Here is an 18,771-nt window from a genome sequence, read left to right as displayed (position 1 = left end):
TAACATAAACTGGGAGTTAGGTCTACTAAATCTACCTTTAAATGTGAGGCCAACTGTTCCTCGAGAGCCAACAGTATACAACATTTTTCCCCAGCCAAGCCACAACACAATTGATTCAAGCTAATCAACTAATTATGATCTTCAGTCTAGACTGGGGACTTTGTAATTTCCCAAAGTTACTGGAATATTTGGTAATTAAAAGAAAATCTATGGCAATCTATCGTAACTTTGGTAATTTATCCTTTAATAACTTTTTAAAAATGTATTCATATATAGCATGTGTCAAAATCATTACATTGAGGGCCGAGTGTCTGTGGGTTTTCGCTACTCCATTGTACTTGACTGATGAATTAAGGTCACTAATTACTAAAGAACTCCCCTCACCTGGTTGTCTAGGTCTTAATTGAAAGGAAAAAAACAAAAGCCAGCAGACACTGGGCACACCATGGAATGAGTTTGACACCCCTTATAAATAGAATACATGTTTTATATCTGTGTCAATATTGTCCATTACTTTCTGGTAGAGAGACCATCTGGTTTAAGAGAAAATAGACGAATTAATGAAAACTGCATCTATTCAACAATATACACATATTTCTCTGTCCTCAGTTTGATTGAAGCCCTCAATCTGTATTTTTACCTTGTAACTGATTAGCTACTAGTAAAAAGCAATGAAATATCTAATTCTTACAAAGAATTAATGTATAGGCTAAAAAACTTGTGTGGAGGTTTGCGCGACTGAGAGCGTAAGTTTGCGTGTCAGTGTTTTGGGTGGGAGGAGCTGACGGTAATGGTCAAGATTCCTCACGAAATATGAGATAATACTTTGAGCTTCAGGGTATAGCTCAAAAGTTAGAAAACCACCATGACTCCTCCCAGAGCAGGGTTAATAGTGTAACTATGACTTGCATGTTGCATGATCTGTATCAAATCAAATCTAATTTTATTGGTCACATACACATGGTTAGCAGATGTTAATGCGAGTGTAGCGACATGCTTATGCTTCTAGTTCCGACAGTGCAGTAATATCTAACAAGTAATCTAACAAATTCACAACGACTACCTTGTACACACAAACGTAAAGGGATGAATAAGAATATGTACATATAAATATATGGATGAGCGATGGCCGTGCGGCATAGGCAAGATGCAGTAGATGGTATAGAATACAGTATATACATATGAGATGAGTAATGTAGGATATGTAAACATTATTCAAGTGGCGTTATTTAAAGTGACTAGTGATAACTTTATTAAATCCATGTATTAAAGTGGCCAGAGACTTGAGTCTGTATGTTGGCAGCAGCCTCTATGTTATGATTGGCTGTTTAACAGTCTGATGGCCTTGAGATAGAATCTGTTTTTCAGTCTCTCGGGCCCAGCTTTGATGCAACTGTACTGACCTCGGCTTCTGGATGATAGCTGGGTGAACAGGCAGTGGCTCGGGTGGTTGTTGTCCTTGATGATCTTTTTAGCCTTCCTGTGACATCGGGTTACCTTTCATGTTACTTTTATTTTCCAATGTCATGCTGATCAATTGGAAGTTAATAAATAACTGTTTATTTTGTAGAACTAATAAAACCAACAATTCAACTTATAACAATATGAGTACTATTGGAAATAAGCTTTTTATCCCTTCCTTTTAAATTAGCAATGCTTACTTGTTAGTAGTAAATCCAACTATTCATCAGTATCGCTGTTATACTTTTGCATTATAATTCACTAGCCAGTAGCCAGCTAATCTCAGCACCCAGAACCAACTCAGCTACTCTATACTGTATGTTAAGGCTGTCACATTGAGATTACTAGCGAGCTAATCCTCTCCATCTCTCAGTTGCCCTAAGGAATCATTAACCTGAACCATTCAGCCTGCAGTTAAACTTTAGTCCACAGGAAGGACTGACTAGGGTTATATAACAGCCTGCTTGCACACAGGCAGACCCAGACCTAGCAGGGAGACACATACTCCCACAGCTTAGTCTGAGGTCTAGCCGCCTCTCAGTAGCACTCAGTGCCAGACCTCAGGGAGGTAGTGTCCATCTCACAACACAGCTTGTGTAACTGAGCAGAAAAGCAGAGAGGCATGGGCTGGGGGAAAAGTGTTCCTGTGGTTAAGCTGGGGCAGGGGCTGAGGCTGGGGCCAGGGCTGGTGCTGAGGCCGGGGCATAGGCTGGGACTGCTGGTTCTGCTGTGCTGCTTAGCCCTGTGTCCAGGGCCCATCCATGGGGACAAGGTCCTGGTGATGCCTGTAGAAGGGAGCCACTGGCTGAGTATGAAGCTGCTGGTGAAGGAGCTTGCGGCCAGGGGCCATGAGATGGTGGTGCTGGTCCCTGAGACATCCATCCTCATCAAGAGCTCTGACTACCACAGGACTGAGATCTTTAGGGTCCCCTTCAACAAGGCACAGCTGGACAAGAACGTCAACAAATTGAAGGACGACATGTTCCGCAAGGCCCCGAAGGTAACGGACATATTTATGAACGTGCAGGGCCTGATTGACTTCACCGACATGCAGGTGAAAGGCTGTGAGGGTCTGCTGTATGACGAGCCCCTGATGCAGCGACTGAGAGGAGAAGGGTTCAAGATGATGCTGACCGACCCCTTCCTACCCTGTGGATCCATCATCGCTGACTCCTTCAACATTCCAGTGGTGTACTTCTTGAAGGGGATCCCCTGTGGGATGGAGGATAGGGCTGCCCAGTGCCCCAATCCCCCATCCTATGTACCACGCTTCTTCTCCGGCAACACTGACCACATGGACTTCCTAGGGAGAGTTAAGAACATGCTCATGTACAGTCTGGAGAGCTACCTGTGTACGGTAATGTTTGCTAGCTTTGACGAGTTGACCAGTAGGTACCTGGAGAAAGACATGACGTACAGGGAACTGCTGGGTCATGGGGCAATCTGGTTGCTGAGGTATGACTACTCCTTTGAGTATCCCAAACCCACGATGCCCAACATGGTCCACATTGGAGGCATCAACTGTGGTAAAAGAGATCCACTTCCAGAGGTAAATCTCTTATAAAAATACTTCAACTGTGCAGAAAATTCAACTGTGCAGAGCTGTGCACCCTATATCTTATATGGATCCAGGTCCAGAAACCTTACGGTACATGTGTCAAACTATTTCCACAGATGGCCAAGTGTCTGCGGGTTTTCGCTCCACCCTTGTACTTGATTGATGAATTAAGGTCACAAATTAGTTAGGAACTCCCCTCACCTGGTTGTCTTGGTCTTAATTTAAAGGAAAAACCAAGAACCCGCAGACACTAGGCCCTCCATGGAATTAGTTTGACACCCGTGCCTTAATGGATAGATTCACTGCAGGGGCAGTTGTACCACATCAGACATTCCTATGGGAAAAATTTCGGACATTTTAACGTGTTTAAATTTCAATTGAAGCTATCAAATTCTTCTCTTACTTTCTAATTTGGGACCACATCTCTTTTCAAGATCGTTATGTTTTGACAGACTGAGATTACTTTCTCCTCTGAAGCCCTTATTTTGTAAAACAGTCAGAAATATTCTGTTGGGTGTTTTAAAGGGACAGTCAGTCAGTCAGAGTGTTGGGTGTTGTCCCACACCCCAGATGTTGTGTTTCCCTGCCTGTCAGACACTCAGCTAGCGACCAGATGTAACCTGATCTCTGTTTCCTCCATAGGGACTGACTGGACACAGCTCTCTGTTTATCTACCAACTAGCTCCTCCTCACGTTATACAGCCCACATTCCACTAGCTCTCATTAATGGGACTTGTGAAGCAAACATCCCATTCAAAATCTTCGTCATTCTTCTTCTTATTATTATTATTTGGAATGCTACTCCTCCTACACCGTTTAAGATAGAAACGTAATGAAAACTTTAAAACATGCAGATCGGTCTTTTATACTATCAAAATATATTATACGGATCTAACGATACAGCTGTTTTTGTAACTGCATTAACACATTTTACCCCATTTTATCCCCAAACAACTGCCGTTTTGACCCCTCCCACAACAAGTCCGACAAAATATCTACTACCAATTCAAAGTTACAGATGTTTATCGGAGTTAAGAGGGACAAAAAGTTGCTAGCTATCGACAGCTAACAGCTTTCTCATGTCTCATCATTGAGCAGCCCAAACGGAGCCATTGCTATGGACACTCAGACGCAGAGGAGCACATGGGGAAGCTTTGGCAAAAATTATGACAACCACAACTACTGACCACAACCACACAACTAGTCAACACACAACTACTGACCACAACAGCACAACTACAGACCATACTCACAACCACAATCACACGACTACTGACCACAATTACTGACCACAACCACACTACTGACACAACTAATGAACCACACAACTAATGACCACAACCACAAAACTACTGAACACGACTATTGACCACAGCTAATGAACCACACAACTACTTACCTAAACTACTGACCAAAACTACTGACCACTACTTACCACAACCACACAACTACTGACCATTTCCATACTGTAGGGTCTAAAGAATCTGCAACACAACCACTGACCACACAACTACTGACCACAACTACTGCTCTGGTCTGCCATAGCTCTGGTCCAGCTCTGTTCCTGGGCATCGCTACCTAGCTCTGGTTCACATATAATACCTACCAGCAATAATTGTAACTCTTGAACCGTTCAAGCTAGAGACACCAAACCGACTTTCACATGTCCAGGCTAGCCTATCCTATCAACCAACCAATCAATCAATCAATACAACTATAACCAATCACCACCATTACCACTGCAGAAACTACCACTACTATAATGTATTTCAAAAGCATACATAGTTTAAAACATTCTAGCAAACACACCACATTTTCTTCAGGAAATGTACTTTAAGTATTCACTGTTAGCCTAAAGAGTTAATCTATTAGAACAACAGCTAGCTATCAGTAGGTCTGCATACAAACCTATTCTGCATAGTTCTTCAACAACCATAAAAATACTTTTAAAGAGCTGTCATCACTAGATCCACCATCCTATTTCTCTTCCCAAATTGTAGCCTAAAATTTTCTAATCATTACATCATTCAACTCAAATCAAACTTCTTTTACACTGAACATTTTACAAAAGTCAATCGTGCATCTGTTTATCTGAAACCCACAGCTTGAATGAGAGTTGCTTTGCTTTCCTAAGAGTGTTGTCCACATGATCCTCCCTTTTATTCCCGTTTTATGACAGAAGATCACTTTGTCTTGTCTTTCTTCTTTTAGTTTTCACACGCAACAACTGTAGTTTAGACATTTTTGTGATCTAAATGCCCCACAATCCAAAGTAATATGGTTGATATAGTGGTCTATCAAGGTAATCAGACCAATTATTTTACTACATTTAACTTTGACTATATGTAAGTGCTTTGCTTTAAATAGTAACGTTACACTTTTTAAAGTTCTACCACTATCACAAAAATAATTTAATAGAGTTAAAGCAAGTCCCATCAATTGCACTTCATGTACACTTACCATCTAGTTTGCCTTGCAATCTGTCAAACCTGGTGTAACCTAGAGTTCAAGTTACTTCCCTGTCATTTGTAAATATTGTGGGTACTGATAAAAGACGCCAGAGTGCTATGGGAGTCATGCCAAACACAAGTAATCCTGACAATGTTTTAGGGAATATAAAAAGCAATTCACCAATAGAAATGCTCCATAATCGCACCCATAACTTTCAAATCGCACCCATTACTTTTCAAATGTTTCCTAATCACGTCCTTCAGCTTGAGGAAGGAAAAAGGACAAGGCAGATAGATGTGCAGGGAAAGTTAAGGTGTGGTTCCTCATATTTTGTAGAAAGAGAAGTATTGCTCAAAATTAACATTGGGGGAATGTCCCTCTCTGTACTACCCTCCATTCTCTCGCTTCTCTAAAGACTGTGTTCAGTCAGTGAAACCTGAGCCAGGAACAGCATTGATGTGCCCCAAATGGTACCCTATTCCCTATACAGTGAACTACTTTTGACCAGAGCCCTCTGGGCCCTGGTCAAAAATAATGCACTACATAGGTAATAGGGTGCCATTTAGGACATAACAGTTATTTCCTCCTGGACTGTGGCCACTATAATCTAACAGAAGAACTGAGGGGCCCTACTGTGTTCTAGTTCCAACCCTACAAACCTCAGGAAGGGAAACTACTCTGCAGGGATTGTTTTGTGGGGTTAGGGTTAGCTGTGATTGTTATGGGGTTTATTATGCCTTTATCTTCTATGAATACAGGGTGTGTTATCAGAGAATGGTATCCTTTCACAACTTCACCTTCCCTCCTTCAGTCAATATTTTGCTAACCAGACCGAAGACTGTTCAAACACTCAAGTATTGCTCAACATTAATGTTGAAGGAATGTCCCTCTCTGTATTACCCTCCATTCTGTCTCTTCTCTAAAGACCGTGTTCAGTTAGTGAAACCTGAGCCAGGAACAGCATTGATGTGCCTCAAATGGTACCCTATTCCCTATACAGTGAACTACTTTTGACCAGAGCCCTCTGGGCCCTGGTCAAAAATAATGCACTACATAGGTAATAGGGTGCCATTTGGGACATAGCACAGTTCTTTCCCCCTGGACTGTGGCCACTATACAGAAGAACTGAGGGGCCCTATTGTGTTCTAGTTCCAACTAGTTTGACAAGGGTCCAAAAAGTTGTACACATTCTGAAATGGACCTGAGGCTTTCCCATCCGGACCCGATATGCATAAATACAATTTTTAAAATATAGAGACCCGTTCCCAACAGACCCGAGAACAGCTAGACCCATTCCATATAGACAGATCCAGACCCATTCCAATCCCGGTGAGGGAAGCAGCAGAAATTTCATTTTTTATTAACCGGAGCTGATAAAGCGTGATAGGCTCAGTGTTGCCAACTTAGTGATTTTGTCGATATTTAGCGAGTTTTTAGACCCCTCTAGCGACTTTTATTGGTAAAAGATTCTAGCGACCAATTCAACTACTTACAGGCTGCCTTTGGGGAGTTTTGACACCGACGGTTTCTATGGTTTTGATAGCGTTTAGCTACTTTTTCCACTCAATTCATCCGTAAATGAGAGTGAGAGAAACTGAGAAGTACAAGAGGCGGTGGTGTGCAGCTGGAGAGGGGACCAAAACACTATGTCGGGGACTGCAGCTGTGTCGTCGCAGCAATGGCAAAACATCATCTCGCGACTTCTAGCGACAAATCAAGGAGCCAATAGCAGATCTCACTGAAAAATAGTTGGCAACACTGGAGGGATGGAGAGAGAGGTACCGCTTGAGCAGGCGGGAGAGGGGCAGTTCTGTGAGTGAGTGACACGTGAAGAAAGGAGGAAGAGACAGCACCAACCACCAACCAAGCCGATTCGCACTATAGTAGACCAAGAGACAATTTGGGCTTGAACCAAAAATATGGTCGGAGGCTCCATTTGGATGGTGTGATGCGATGCGGAGCCTTCGGAAGCACGCAGAGGGCAAATTGAGCTCCGTACTGCATTGTCTTGCACCTCTCAAATGTTGTAATAATGCGGCGGGCTCCGTATAGCTCCGCATTGACATGATTGGTTGACGGTAGGTGAGGGCCGGAGATCCTGTATAAACACAAACTCACTTCCTTGACAACTTCCTTCACAACAGCTCTGCGCTGCTCTGCAAAGTGCAAGAAATATGAATACCATATCACCGTAACGCCTCGATCACACCTATAGCGCATCGTTGCACTAAATGGTACGCAGCATCATCTGGATATGTGTGCATCAAAAGTTCAACGTTCACCTTCTGCTACCATTTCTGTCAAGCCTTCTACAAATACAGTTTGAGGCATATGTTCGATAAATCCAACATATGCACCACACAGAACGCACTGCAACTGCCTCTGCAAAGCAATGCTGCAAGGCAAACGCAGCTTTCCATTGGAAATGAATGTACTTCTGTTGTACCAAAATGCAATGACGCTGTTGGCGTGATCAAGGCATAAATGCTGCTCATCAAATGCAGAAGTCAGATTGACCACTCAGTGCCTTTAACATGCTGACCAAACCGGATCCGCGCATGCGTCTGCATGCACCATCGTGTGCATGTTGATTTTATCTATCCCCACCAGAAATGTTCATGACACGCAGGTTACAATACCAACACCAATTGTGAACCAACTATATTAATTTTGGAACAGGTCGAAACACACATGAAACATTCATGGACATTTGTGACCCGTTCCAGGAAACTAGACGTATGTCGTAGGTCACTACCTTACAGGAGAGCCGTTTGAACTTAAAACTTTTTTTTATCAAAAAGTTTTGGGGGGCAGAAATTACTTCTTCAACTTTCATGTGCCTTAATAACAAACTTGTATGCCATCTGTAAATACAAATAAAATTGTTAAATAATGAGCCTAGTTGGTTAAGCCATAGAAAAAGACAGCAAACTTCCCAATACCCATGATTGGCTGGGATAATGAGTGGGCTGGACATGCTGAGAGATGAGTTTGGATAAAGCCATGCCATATAGCGCGCTTCTGTTTATTTGAGCTGGTCAGCTTGTGTAGGTAATCCTGTCTAACGAGGCATTTTTTTAATGTATCGTGTAGTAAAATTTAACAAAAGACTCGACTATGCAAGTATCCATTTCAATAGAACGTCACTGCAACAACTGTTTCTGAGCACTCTCGTCTGAGTGTGCCAGAGCGCAGAATAACTGATGAATTTACGAACGCTCAACACTGGTTGAATATGGCCGGTGTCAGTAAACGGTGGCAAAAAAGTGTAATTAAATTGTTGTCAGGGGCACACTTATAGTCACCAACGCTCTGGATAACATGAAAACAGCCTAACCAGCTCTGCTACGGCGAGTAAAATGGGGTTTGGGTGGGGGTTAAAGCTTAAGATGATTCTTAAAGCTATGGCATTGCACACGCTCAGTGTAACCCAGAGTGACTAGACAGAATAACGGGCCAAGCAAGCTGTACAAACAAAACAGAAATGACACAGGATGTCTTATTTAATGAAAGGGGTTGCAGTCTGCCGTGAAGCATTCATCCATGTATACATTGCAAGTTAAAGCGTACAGTTAGCTAGCTAGTTGACATTAGATGGCCGGCTCTCTAGCTAACATTACGTTTATGATCTGTGTGTAGTAATGTTATCTCAGAATGCCATTTCGCATTGCTAGTTACAGTATAGCCTAATGTTAGCTAGCTAACTAGCTAATTGTGCCATCTGGTTTGCTTAATATAAGGAATTTGAAATGATTTATACTTTTACTTTTGATACTTAAGTACATTTTAGCAATTCTATTTACTTTTGATACTTAAGTACATTTTAGCAATTCTATTTACTTTTGATACTTAATTTTTTTTTTTACCAAATACTTTTACTCAAGTAGTATTTTATTGGGTGAGTAGTAGTACTTTTACCTGAGTCATTTTCTATTAAGGTATCTTTACTTTTACTCAAGTATGACAATGTAGTACTTTTTACACCACAAGCATTTCGCTACACTCGCATTAACATCTGCTAACCATGTGTATGTGACAAATAACATTTGATTTGATTTGATGTGGCTGTGGGTTATAGCATTTATTTCACATGACCTATCAATTTAGACAAGTGTGTCTGGGTAAGCGTCATCTAATATTTATAAAATATTTTTATCTGGACACTTTCTGTTTATCTGGAATTTTTCCTTATTGTAGGCTACTACTTTTACCACTTTTAGTCTTAATCTTTACTACACTACTCACTGTTTAGCACATGACCTCACATGTGAATCCTTAAAGAGATGGGTGGGGCTGGCTTAAGAGGGTGTGAACAATGCTAAATGGGTGAAGACAAAGGAGAGCAAAGGAGAGCTCTGCCATTTTCTCAAAAGGGAGTTCACAAGTTAATCAACTTTCAAAGCAAAATTACTTTCCCATTGTTCCTCAAAAATGCAGTGTATGATATACCATTTTGTAGCTCTGAGTCTCTACTTTTATCCAATGTAAAAAAAAACAACACAATTTCAAATTTTGCTACATAAGACCGATTTTGAGCCGGTCGGTCACATTTAGCTAGCTTGTTGTTGCTAACTAATTTGTCCTAGGAGATAAACATTGGGTTGTTTACCTGAAATGTATATTGTTCTTTAGACTTATGACCAACAACAACAAACTACACGCATCCTTCTCCACTCCCGTGAAAAGCAACAGCAGCAGCATAAATGATCAAATTTCCCTCTCTTTACTTGTAATAACTATAATATGTGGTTGAATGCACTGACTGTAAGTCACTCTAGATAAGAGCGTCTGCTAGATGACGAAAATGTAAATGAACAAATTTCTTCCCACCGTGCCTCAACAGGATCTGCAGGAGTTTGTGGATGAGTCGGGAGAGGATGGCTTCGTGGTCTTCACCCTGGGCTCTATGGTCTCTCAGATGCCAGAGGAGAAAGCCAAGCAGTTTTTTGATGCCTTCAGCAAGATCCCTCAGAGGGTAAGGACACCTCGAATATGTCCCAAATGGCAAAAAGTAACCCTTTCTGACAAACACAATCTTTACAGTCTATACGTCTTCTGTAAATATCAACAATTGACAATATATTTTCTACATCTTAAAAATATAAATTCTTACTCACAGTTGAGATGTAGAAGCACAGTACTATGCATGTTAAGCATATAGGCCTAATCTCTAATCCACTATTACATGCTGACCAAATCGCTCGCACGCCTGCGCCATCGATGTTGATTTTGTACCCCCACACCAGACACGATCAGGAAATGCAGGTTGAAATATCAAAACTCTCAACCAATTATATTAATTTGGGGACATGTTGAAAAGCATTCAACATTTATGGCAATTTAGCTTGCTGTTGCTAGCTAATTTGTCCTGGAATATAAACATTTGGGTTGTTATTTTACCTGAAATGCACATGGTCCTCTACTCAGACAATTAATCCACTGATAAAACGGTAAACCGAATTTGTTTCTTGTCATCTCTCCTCCTTCCTTCAGGCTTCTTTTTCTTCTTTGGACTTTATATGGCAGTTGGCAATTACCTTTACGGTGCATTACTACAACAGACTGGAGTGTGGACGTCAGTTCATCTTTCAATCACCCACGTGGGTATATGCTCCTAAAAGCCAATGAGGAGATTTAAGACACAGGACTTGCGTCACAAATAGAACCAATTTCTATTTTAGCGCCTGTCGCGAGCGTCTGTGCAATGATTGAATAACATGTATGTGTAAATGTATTTTGCAACGCTCGTGCACGCAACGTGTCTGGTCTGGTCAGCATGTTAGTCTAAACTAAAAACAAGTCCTTTAATAACGTGGAGTTTCAATGGCATTTGCATATTCTCCATTCTTCATATACTATGTCAAATGTCATGGCAAGCTTCAGTTCTATGTTGTTCAGTTTGTGTGGAAATATACACTGGAGCTATGCCTTAAAACAATCCAGACACATTTATATCCCACTACAAACTGGTGTGCCTTCACCACTATATCCAGTACTGGCAGATGATTCTATATGACTTGATTAGGAAGGTAAGCGGTTGTTCTCTGTGTTTTCAGGTGGTGTGGAGGTATACAGGAGTAGTGCCTAAAAACGCTCCAGCCAACGTCAGATTGATGAAGTGGCTTCCTCAGAATGAGCTGCTGGGTTAGTTTAGTCTCTCAGTTATAATGAAAACCACCTGGGTTACAGAAGTTACAGATGGGTACTCTTCTCAGTAAACACAACATGCTACTTTGTTGCCATTGTGGAAGAGAAGCAATACCTTCTTCTTCTTCGTGGTTTCATGTTCTATGTTCCATGTTCTAGGCCACCCCAATGTCAAGGCCTTTATAACCCACGGAGGAACCCACGGTACCTACGAGGGGATCTGTAATGGCGTTCCCATGGTGATGCTGCCGTTGTTCGCTGAACAGGGTGACAACGTACACCGCATGGCAGTGAGGGGCGTCGGGGAGGTGCTCAGCTTGTTTGATCTCACCTCAGAAAAACTGGTGGAGGCTCTCAACAAGGTCATCAACGACAAGAGGTCAGACATCATGTTATATAATACTAGGAGATACTATGAACTCAAGTAGCAGTGCAAACAGTACAGAGACCAAATCCTAACTTGAGATCTACACGCACATATTGAGTTTCAGTGCAAATATAATTTTGTCAGCCATGCATGATTTACATGAAAGTCTGAGTTCCTCATTAAAATTCAGCCCCAGGTGAATATTGCACTGTGTAGTGTGACACAGTGGTTCCTATATACTGTATTAGCAGTCATGAGCTGTCTATGAGGAGATTGTAAATCCTGTTGTATTGTCCTTCCTCCCCAGTTACAAGGAGAAGATGATGAAGCTGTCAGCGGTGCATAAGGACCGTCCCATCGAGCCCCTGGACCTGGCCGTGTTCTGGTCAGAGTTTGTGATGCGTCACGGCGGAGCGGAACACCTGAGACCCGCTGCTCACGACCTCAACTGGATCCAGTACCACAGTCTGGATGTGTTCACTCTGCTACTCACTATAGTTCTCATTGTTGTCATTGTCACCGTTAAATGCTGCAAAGTCTGCTTCCGCAAGTGCTGTGGAACGAAGAGGACTATGAAGAAGAAGAGTGCATAGCCGTGGGAAGTAGGGGTGCTGGAGGTGCTGCAGCACCCCCTGGTGGTGGGATGGTAAAACTGTAAGAATAAAATAAAACGATTGTAAAAGGTTTTTCCGTTGACTTATTGATATAAATGATCATGGGATTGGGGTAGCTGAGAGAAAAAAAAACATGGGATATTTATACACTGCTCAAAAAAATAAAGGGAACACTTAAACAACACAATGTAACTACAAGTCAATCACACTTCTGTGAAATCAAACTGTCCACTTAGGAAGCAACACTGATTGACAATAAATTTCACATGCTGTTGTGCAAATGGAATAGACAAAAGGTGGAAATTATAGGCAATTAGCAAGACACCCCCAATAAAGGAGTGGTTCTGCAGGTGGTGACCACAGACCACTTCTCAGTTCCTATGCTTCCTGGCTGATGTTTTGGTCACTTTTGAATGCTGGCGGTGCTTTCACTCTAGTGGTAGCATGAGACGGAGTCTACAACCCACACAAGTGGCTCAGGTAGTGCAGCTCATCCAGGATGGCACATCAATGCGAGCTGTGGCAAGAAGGTTTGCTGTGTCTGTCAGCGTAGTGTCCAGAGCATGGAGGCGCTACCAGGAGACAGGCCAGTACATCAGGAGACGTGGAGGAGGCCGTAGGAGGGCAACAACCCAGCAGCAGGACCGCTACCTCCGCCTTTGTGCAAGGAGGAGCACTACCAGAGCCCTGCAAAATGACCTCCAGCAGGCCACAAATGTGCATGTGTCAGCATATGGTCTCACAAGGGGTCTGAGGATCTCATCTCGGTACCTAATGGCAGTCAGGCTACCTCTGGCGAGCACATGGAGGGCTGTGCGGCCCCACAAAGAAATGCCACCCCACACCATGACTGACCCACCGCCAAACCGGTCATGCTGGAGGATGTTGCAGGCAGCAGAACGTTCTCCACGGCGTCTCCAGACTCAGAGCACAGGGCGCCAGTGGCGAATTTGCCAATCTTGGTGTTCTCTGGCAAATGCCAAACGTCCTGCACGGTGTTGGGCTGTAAGCACAACCCCCACCTGTGGACGTCGGGCCCTCATACCACCCTCATGGAGTCTGTTTCTGACCGTTTGAGCAGACACATGCACATTTGTGGCCTGCTGGAGGTCATTTTGCAGGGCTTTGGCAGTGCTCCTCCTTGCACAAAGGCGGAGGTAGCGGTCCTGCTGCTGGGTTGTTGCCCTCCTACGGCCTCCTCCACGTCTCCTGATGTACTGGCCTGTCTCCTGGTAGCGCCTCCATGCTCTGGACACTACGCTGACAGACACAGCAAACCTTCTTGCCACAGCTCGCATTGATGTGCCATCCTGGATGAGCTGCACTACCTGAGCCACTTGTGTGGGTTGTAGACTCCGTCTCATGCTACCACTAGAGTGAAAGCACCGCCAGCATTCAAAAGTGACCAAAACATCAGCCAGGAAGCATAGGAACTGAGAAGTGGTCTGTGGTCACCACCTGCAGAACCACTCCTTTATTGGGGGTGTCTTGCTAATTGCCTATAATTTCCACCTTTTGTCTATTCCATTTGCACAACAGCATGTGAAATTTATTGTCAATCAGTGTTGCTTCCTAAGTGGACAGTTTGATTTCACAGAAGTGTGATTGACTTGGAGTTACATTGTGTTGTTTAAGTGTTCCCTTTATTTTTTGGAGCAGTGTATATGGGCCCCATTCTGCATGGAGAGCTCTCAGCTCCGTTTTGTAAACGGTGCGCTCATGATATGCTCTTATCTATTCAATTGTGGAGGTTTGGAGTTGGACACACGCTCTGCTGTACGATAGACAGTTTAGTTTGAGTTGAGTCGGGTCTCTCCTTCTCCCCTCTCCCATAGTGGGCGAGTGAGTTTCTAGTTTGGGGAAGCATATTTTCACCATGAAATTGCACCTTTATAATAAAGCATTCCATTAAACTATCTATCATCGCATTTGTAGACTTATGTAAGATAGCCTACTATTCCTAATGTGATGAGTAGATTGGATAGTTAATTTAGGCTAATGCTATAACTCAATCGCTATTAAAAAAAAGACTGTAGTGTTCAATGCATGCACACCTGAGCGTGTAGTGACGAAGAGTAAGCCTAGGCTATAGGCTAGGCACAGCCAGAAGAGGACTGGCCACCCCTCATAGCCTGGTTCCTCTCTAGGTTTCTTCCTAGGTTTTGGCCTTTCTAGGGAGTTTTTCCTAGCCACCGTGCTTCTACACCTGCATTGCTTGTTGTTTGGGGTTTTAGGCTGGGTTTCTGTACAGCACTTTGAGATATCAGCTGATGTAAGAATGGCTATATAAATACATTTGATTTGATATATCAGATACATTTCTTCTCCTTTCTTTTTGTGTTTATTGACACATTTCATGCTATTCTAATACATATTATATGACTGGAGACATTAGCAGAATATTTTTTAATACGACAAAAATTATAGGGTAGTATAGGCCTATAGGCTACTACTGACAGTGACAACAGATCAATACCAACGACCTTGTCTACAACCATCTCATCTAGGCCTATGAAAAGGGGAGACAATTTTTACAATATGATGTCCATCTAACCTGGAGGAGGAAATGATTGACCAAAAACAACGTTTCAAGTGGCACAGCCCAATGATAAAGAGTGAATATGCGCACAGAGTACTCACCGGGGCTCCTGAGTGGCTCAGCAGTCTTAGTAAAAAAAAAAAAGGGAGGGGGACGTGTCAATGTAAATAGTCCGGGTGGCCATTTAATTAATTGTTCAGCAGTCTTATGGCTTGGGGGTAGAAGCTGTTAAGGACTTGGCACTCCGGTACCGCTTGCCGTGCGGTGGCAGAGAGAACAGTCTATGACTTGGGTGACTGGAGACCTTGACAATTTTTGGGCTTTCCTCTGACATCGCCTAGTATATAGGTTCTGGACGGCAGGAAGCCTGGCCCCAGTGATGGACTAGGCCGTACGCACTACCCTCTGTAGCGCCTTACGGTCAGCTGCCGAGCAGTTGCCATACTAGGCGGTGATGCAACCGGTCAGGATGTTCTCAATGGTGCAGCTGTAGAACTTTTTAAGGATCTGGGGACCCATGCCAAATCTTTTCAGTCTCCAGAGGGGGAAAATTAGTTGTCATGCCATCTTTACGACCATCTTGGTGTGTTTGGACTATGATAGTTTGTCGGTGATGTGGACACCAAGAAACTTGAAACTCTCGACCCGCTCCACTACAGCCCATCAATGTTAATGGAGGCCTGTTCGGCCCACCTTTTCCTGTAGTCCACAATCAGCTCCTTTGTCTTGCTCACATTGAGGGAGAGGCTGTTGTCCTGGCACCACACAGCCAAGTCTCTGACCTCCTCCCTATAGGCTGTCTCATTGTTGTCGGTAATCAGGCCTACCACTGTGGCGTCGTCAGCAAACTTAATGGTGTGAGAGTCGTGTTTGGCCACGCAGTCGTGGGTGAACAGGGAGTACAGGAGGGGACTAAGCACGCACTCCTGAGGGTTCCCAGTGTTGAGGATCAGCGTGACAGATGTGTTGTTGCCTACCCTTACCACCTGGGGGCGGCCCGTCAGGAAGTGCAGGATCCAGTTGCAGAGGGAGGTGTATAGTCCCATGGTCCTCAGCTTAGTGATGAGCTTTGTGGGCACTATGGTGCTCTATTATTGGGCCTTTTATAAACATGTCATGCAATTCTACATAATTTACATCATTTACATGTGTCTCTTCATTGGCCTGGGCTATTGTTTGCATTCAAAACCAAGTCATTTTTATTGCTCTCAGTTTGTCAGTGTCAGAGTAGCCACTCATTTCAGTCATGTGTGTGGTATAATGTAAATGTAAATGACGTAGAATTGCATGACATGCGTTTATAAAAGGATAATTTTTGACATTACCTAACACAGAAAAAATGACCCATGTGTGGAAATCCTACTCAACTGTATGCAAATGCAATTATAGATGCAACCCCAACTGAAAAATTCTTCCAGTGGCCATGGTTCTACATGGAACCCAAAAGAGTTCTACCTGAGTTGGCTGGAACCCACAATAACCCTTTTGTAACTATTTTCTCTAAGCTTGTACACATCTACATTATATATATACAAATTGGGGATATAGAGGACACACTGAACTGAACTCTTATGAGTGTATCACATATTTAGCTCTATTAAATAAAAATGCAAATCATAAGCTGGAGAGAAGGCATTTTGTCACACACAATTCCATTGCACCACTGCTATTGACCTATATTTTGTCTGACTTGCAAAGTGGCTTTTTGATTTCTGTGAAGCAATTGTGACAGCAGGCATGAAAATAAACATACAGAATGTTGTGAATCAATCAATCTTAAAACAGTGGCCAAGCTGTGCAGTTGTATTGAGGTAATATGCTAATGAAGTGTCCAACCCAGAATGTTCAGTGAAGACATGACACTAGAAAATAGGAAATAAAATAGAAGAAACATTTTGAAATATATATCCCAAAGCTAACATATTTACTGTATCTAATGCATTGGTGAAGAACTACTTCTGCTGTCCAAGAGTCCTATTGTTCATCATAAACATTATAAACACAGGTTCAAATAGGCATCTTAATCTGAGAGAAGCAGACATTGTGTTGTATTGTCTGAGCTGTGACAGATCATATCTGATGAATGTGTCTTATCCTGCATACAGTTTTCAGTCTACCTACACACCTTGTGTGTCTTGCTGAACAGTTTCTACTAAACGAAGGCTGAAGAAGCATCATTGGCAGAAGTCCTTATTTCAGATGTTACTCTGACACTTAAGCTATTGAAAATCATATGCACAGTCTCGGTAGATCCCTTGACAGTGCAGCAGTGACGCTGGTGCATAAGAGACATTGGGGCAGGGTATTCCTGATTATTGTGAAGCTAGAGAGGGGGAAAGCTGGGTAGATTTAAGACACCACAGCTTGCGTCCCAAATGGCACCCTATTTCCTACATAGTGCAGTACTTTTTACAGGGCCCATAAGGAATAGGGTGCCATTTGGGATATAACCGTGTCGCTCTCTCTCTGAAGGCTGAGGACCTCGCCAGCCTTAGCCAACACTCAATACACCTAGATTGTTACAACATTAGCACATTATTCTTTTGAAAATGCTTCAAGCTCTGTCAAGTTGGTTGTTGATCATTGCTAGACAGCCATGTTCAAGTCTTGCCATAGATTTTCAAGGTGATTTAAGTCAAAACTGTTACCCGTACCTGTACAAATCAGCTGGGATAGACAATCTGGACCCTCTCTTTCTAAAATTATCTGCCGCCATTATATGCAACCCCTATTAGTAGTCTGTTCAACCTCTCTTTTGTGTCGTCCGAGATTCCTAAAGATTGGAAAGCTGACGCGGTCATCCACCTCTTCAAAGGGAGTGACATTCTAGACCCAAACTGTTACAGACTTATATCCATCCTGCCCTGCCTTTCTAAAGTCTTCGAAAGCCAAGTTAACAAACAGATCACTGACCATTTTGAATCCCACTGTACCTTCTCCGCTGTGCAATCCGGTTTGCGATCTGGTCACGGGTGCACCTCAGCCATGCTCAAGGTACTAATAAACGATATCATATCCGCCATCGATAAAAGACAGTACTGTGCAGCAGTCTTCATCGACCTGGCAAAGGCTTTCGACTATGTCAATCACCGTATTCTTTTCAGCAGACTCAATAGCCTTGGTTTCTCAAATGACTGCCTCGAATGGTTTACCAACTACTTCTCAGATAGAGTTCAGTGTGTCAAATCGGAGGGCCTGCTGTCCGGACCTCTGGCAGTCTCTATGGGGGTACCACAGGGTTCAATTCTCGGGCCGACTCTTTTCTCTGTATATATCAATGATGTTGTACTTGCTGCGGCTGATTCCTTGATCGACCTCTATGCAGACGACACCATTCTGTATACTTCTGGCCCTTCTTTGGACACTGTGTTAACTAACCTCCAAATGAGCTTCAATGCCATACAACACTCCTTCCGTGGCCTTCAACTGCTCTTAAACGCTAGTAAAACTAAATGCATGCTCTTCAACCGATCGCTGCCCGCACCCGCCCGCCCGACTAGCATCACTACTCTGAACGGTTCTGACCTTGAATATGTGGACAACTACAAATACCTAGGTGTCTGGCTAGACTGTAAACTCTCCTTCCAGACGTATTAAGCATCTCTAATCCAAAATTAAATCTAGAATCGGCATC

General features: G+C 43.0%; 1 protein-coding gene across 1 annotated transcript; it reads left to right on the top strand.

Moving 5' to 3' along the window:
• Nucleotides 1-1,935: 1,935 nt before the first annotated feature.
• Nucleotides 1,936-12,670, top strand: LOC120064404 (UDP-glucuronosyltransferase-like). Its single transcript, XM_039014962.1, has 5 exons — nt 1,936-3,010; nt 10,314-10,445; nt 11,527-11,614; nt 11,777-11,996; nt 12,292-12,670. Exons 1-5 carry the CDS (start codon nt 2,084-2,086, stop codon nt 12,575-12,577), a joined length of 1,653 nt encoding a protein of 550 aa, XP_038870890.1. The 5' UTR covers nt 1,936-2,083; the 3' UTR covers nt 12,578-12,670.
• The last annotated feature ends 6,101 nt before the right edge of the window (nt 12,671-18,771 follow it).

This window comes from Salvelinus namaycush, chromosome 19 (genome assembly GCF_016432855.1).
Source record: "Salvelinus namaycush isolate Seneca chromosome 19, SaNama_1.0, whole genome shotgun sequence".
Taxonomy (NCBI): Eukaryota; Metazoa; Chordata; class Actinopteri; order Salmoniformes; family Salmonidae; genus Salvelinus; species Salvelinus namaycush.
The sequence above is the reverse complement of the archived record's forward strand: the minus strand, read 5'-3'. Positions and strand labels throughout refer to the sequence as shown.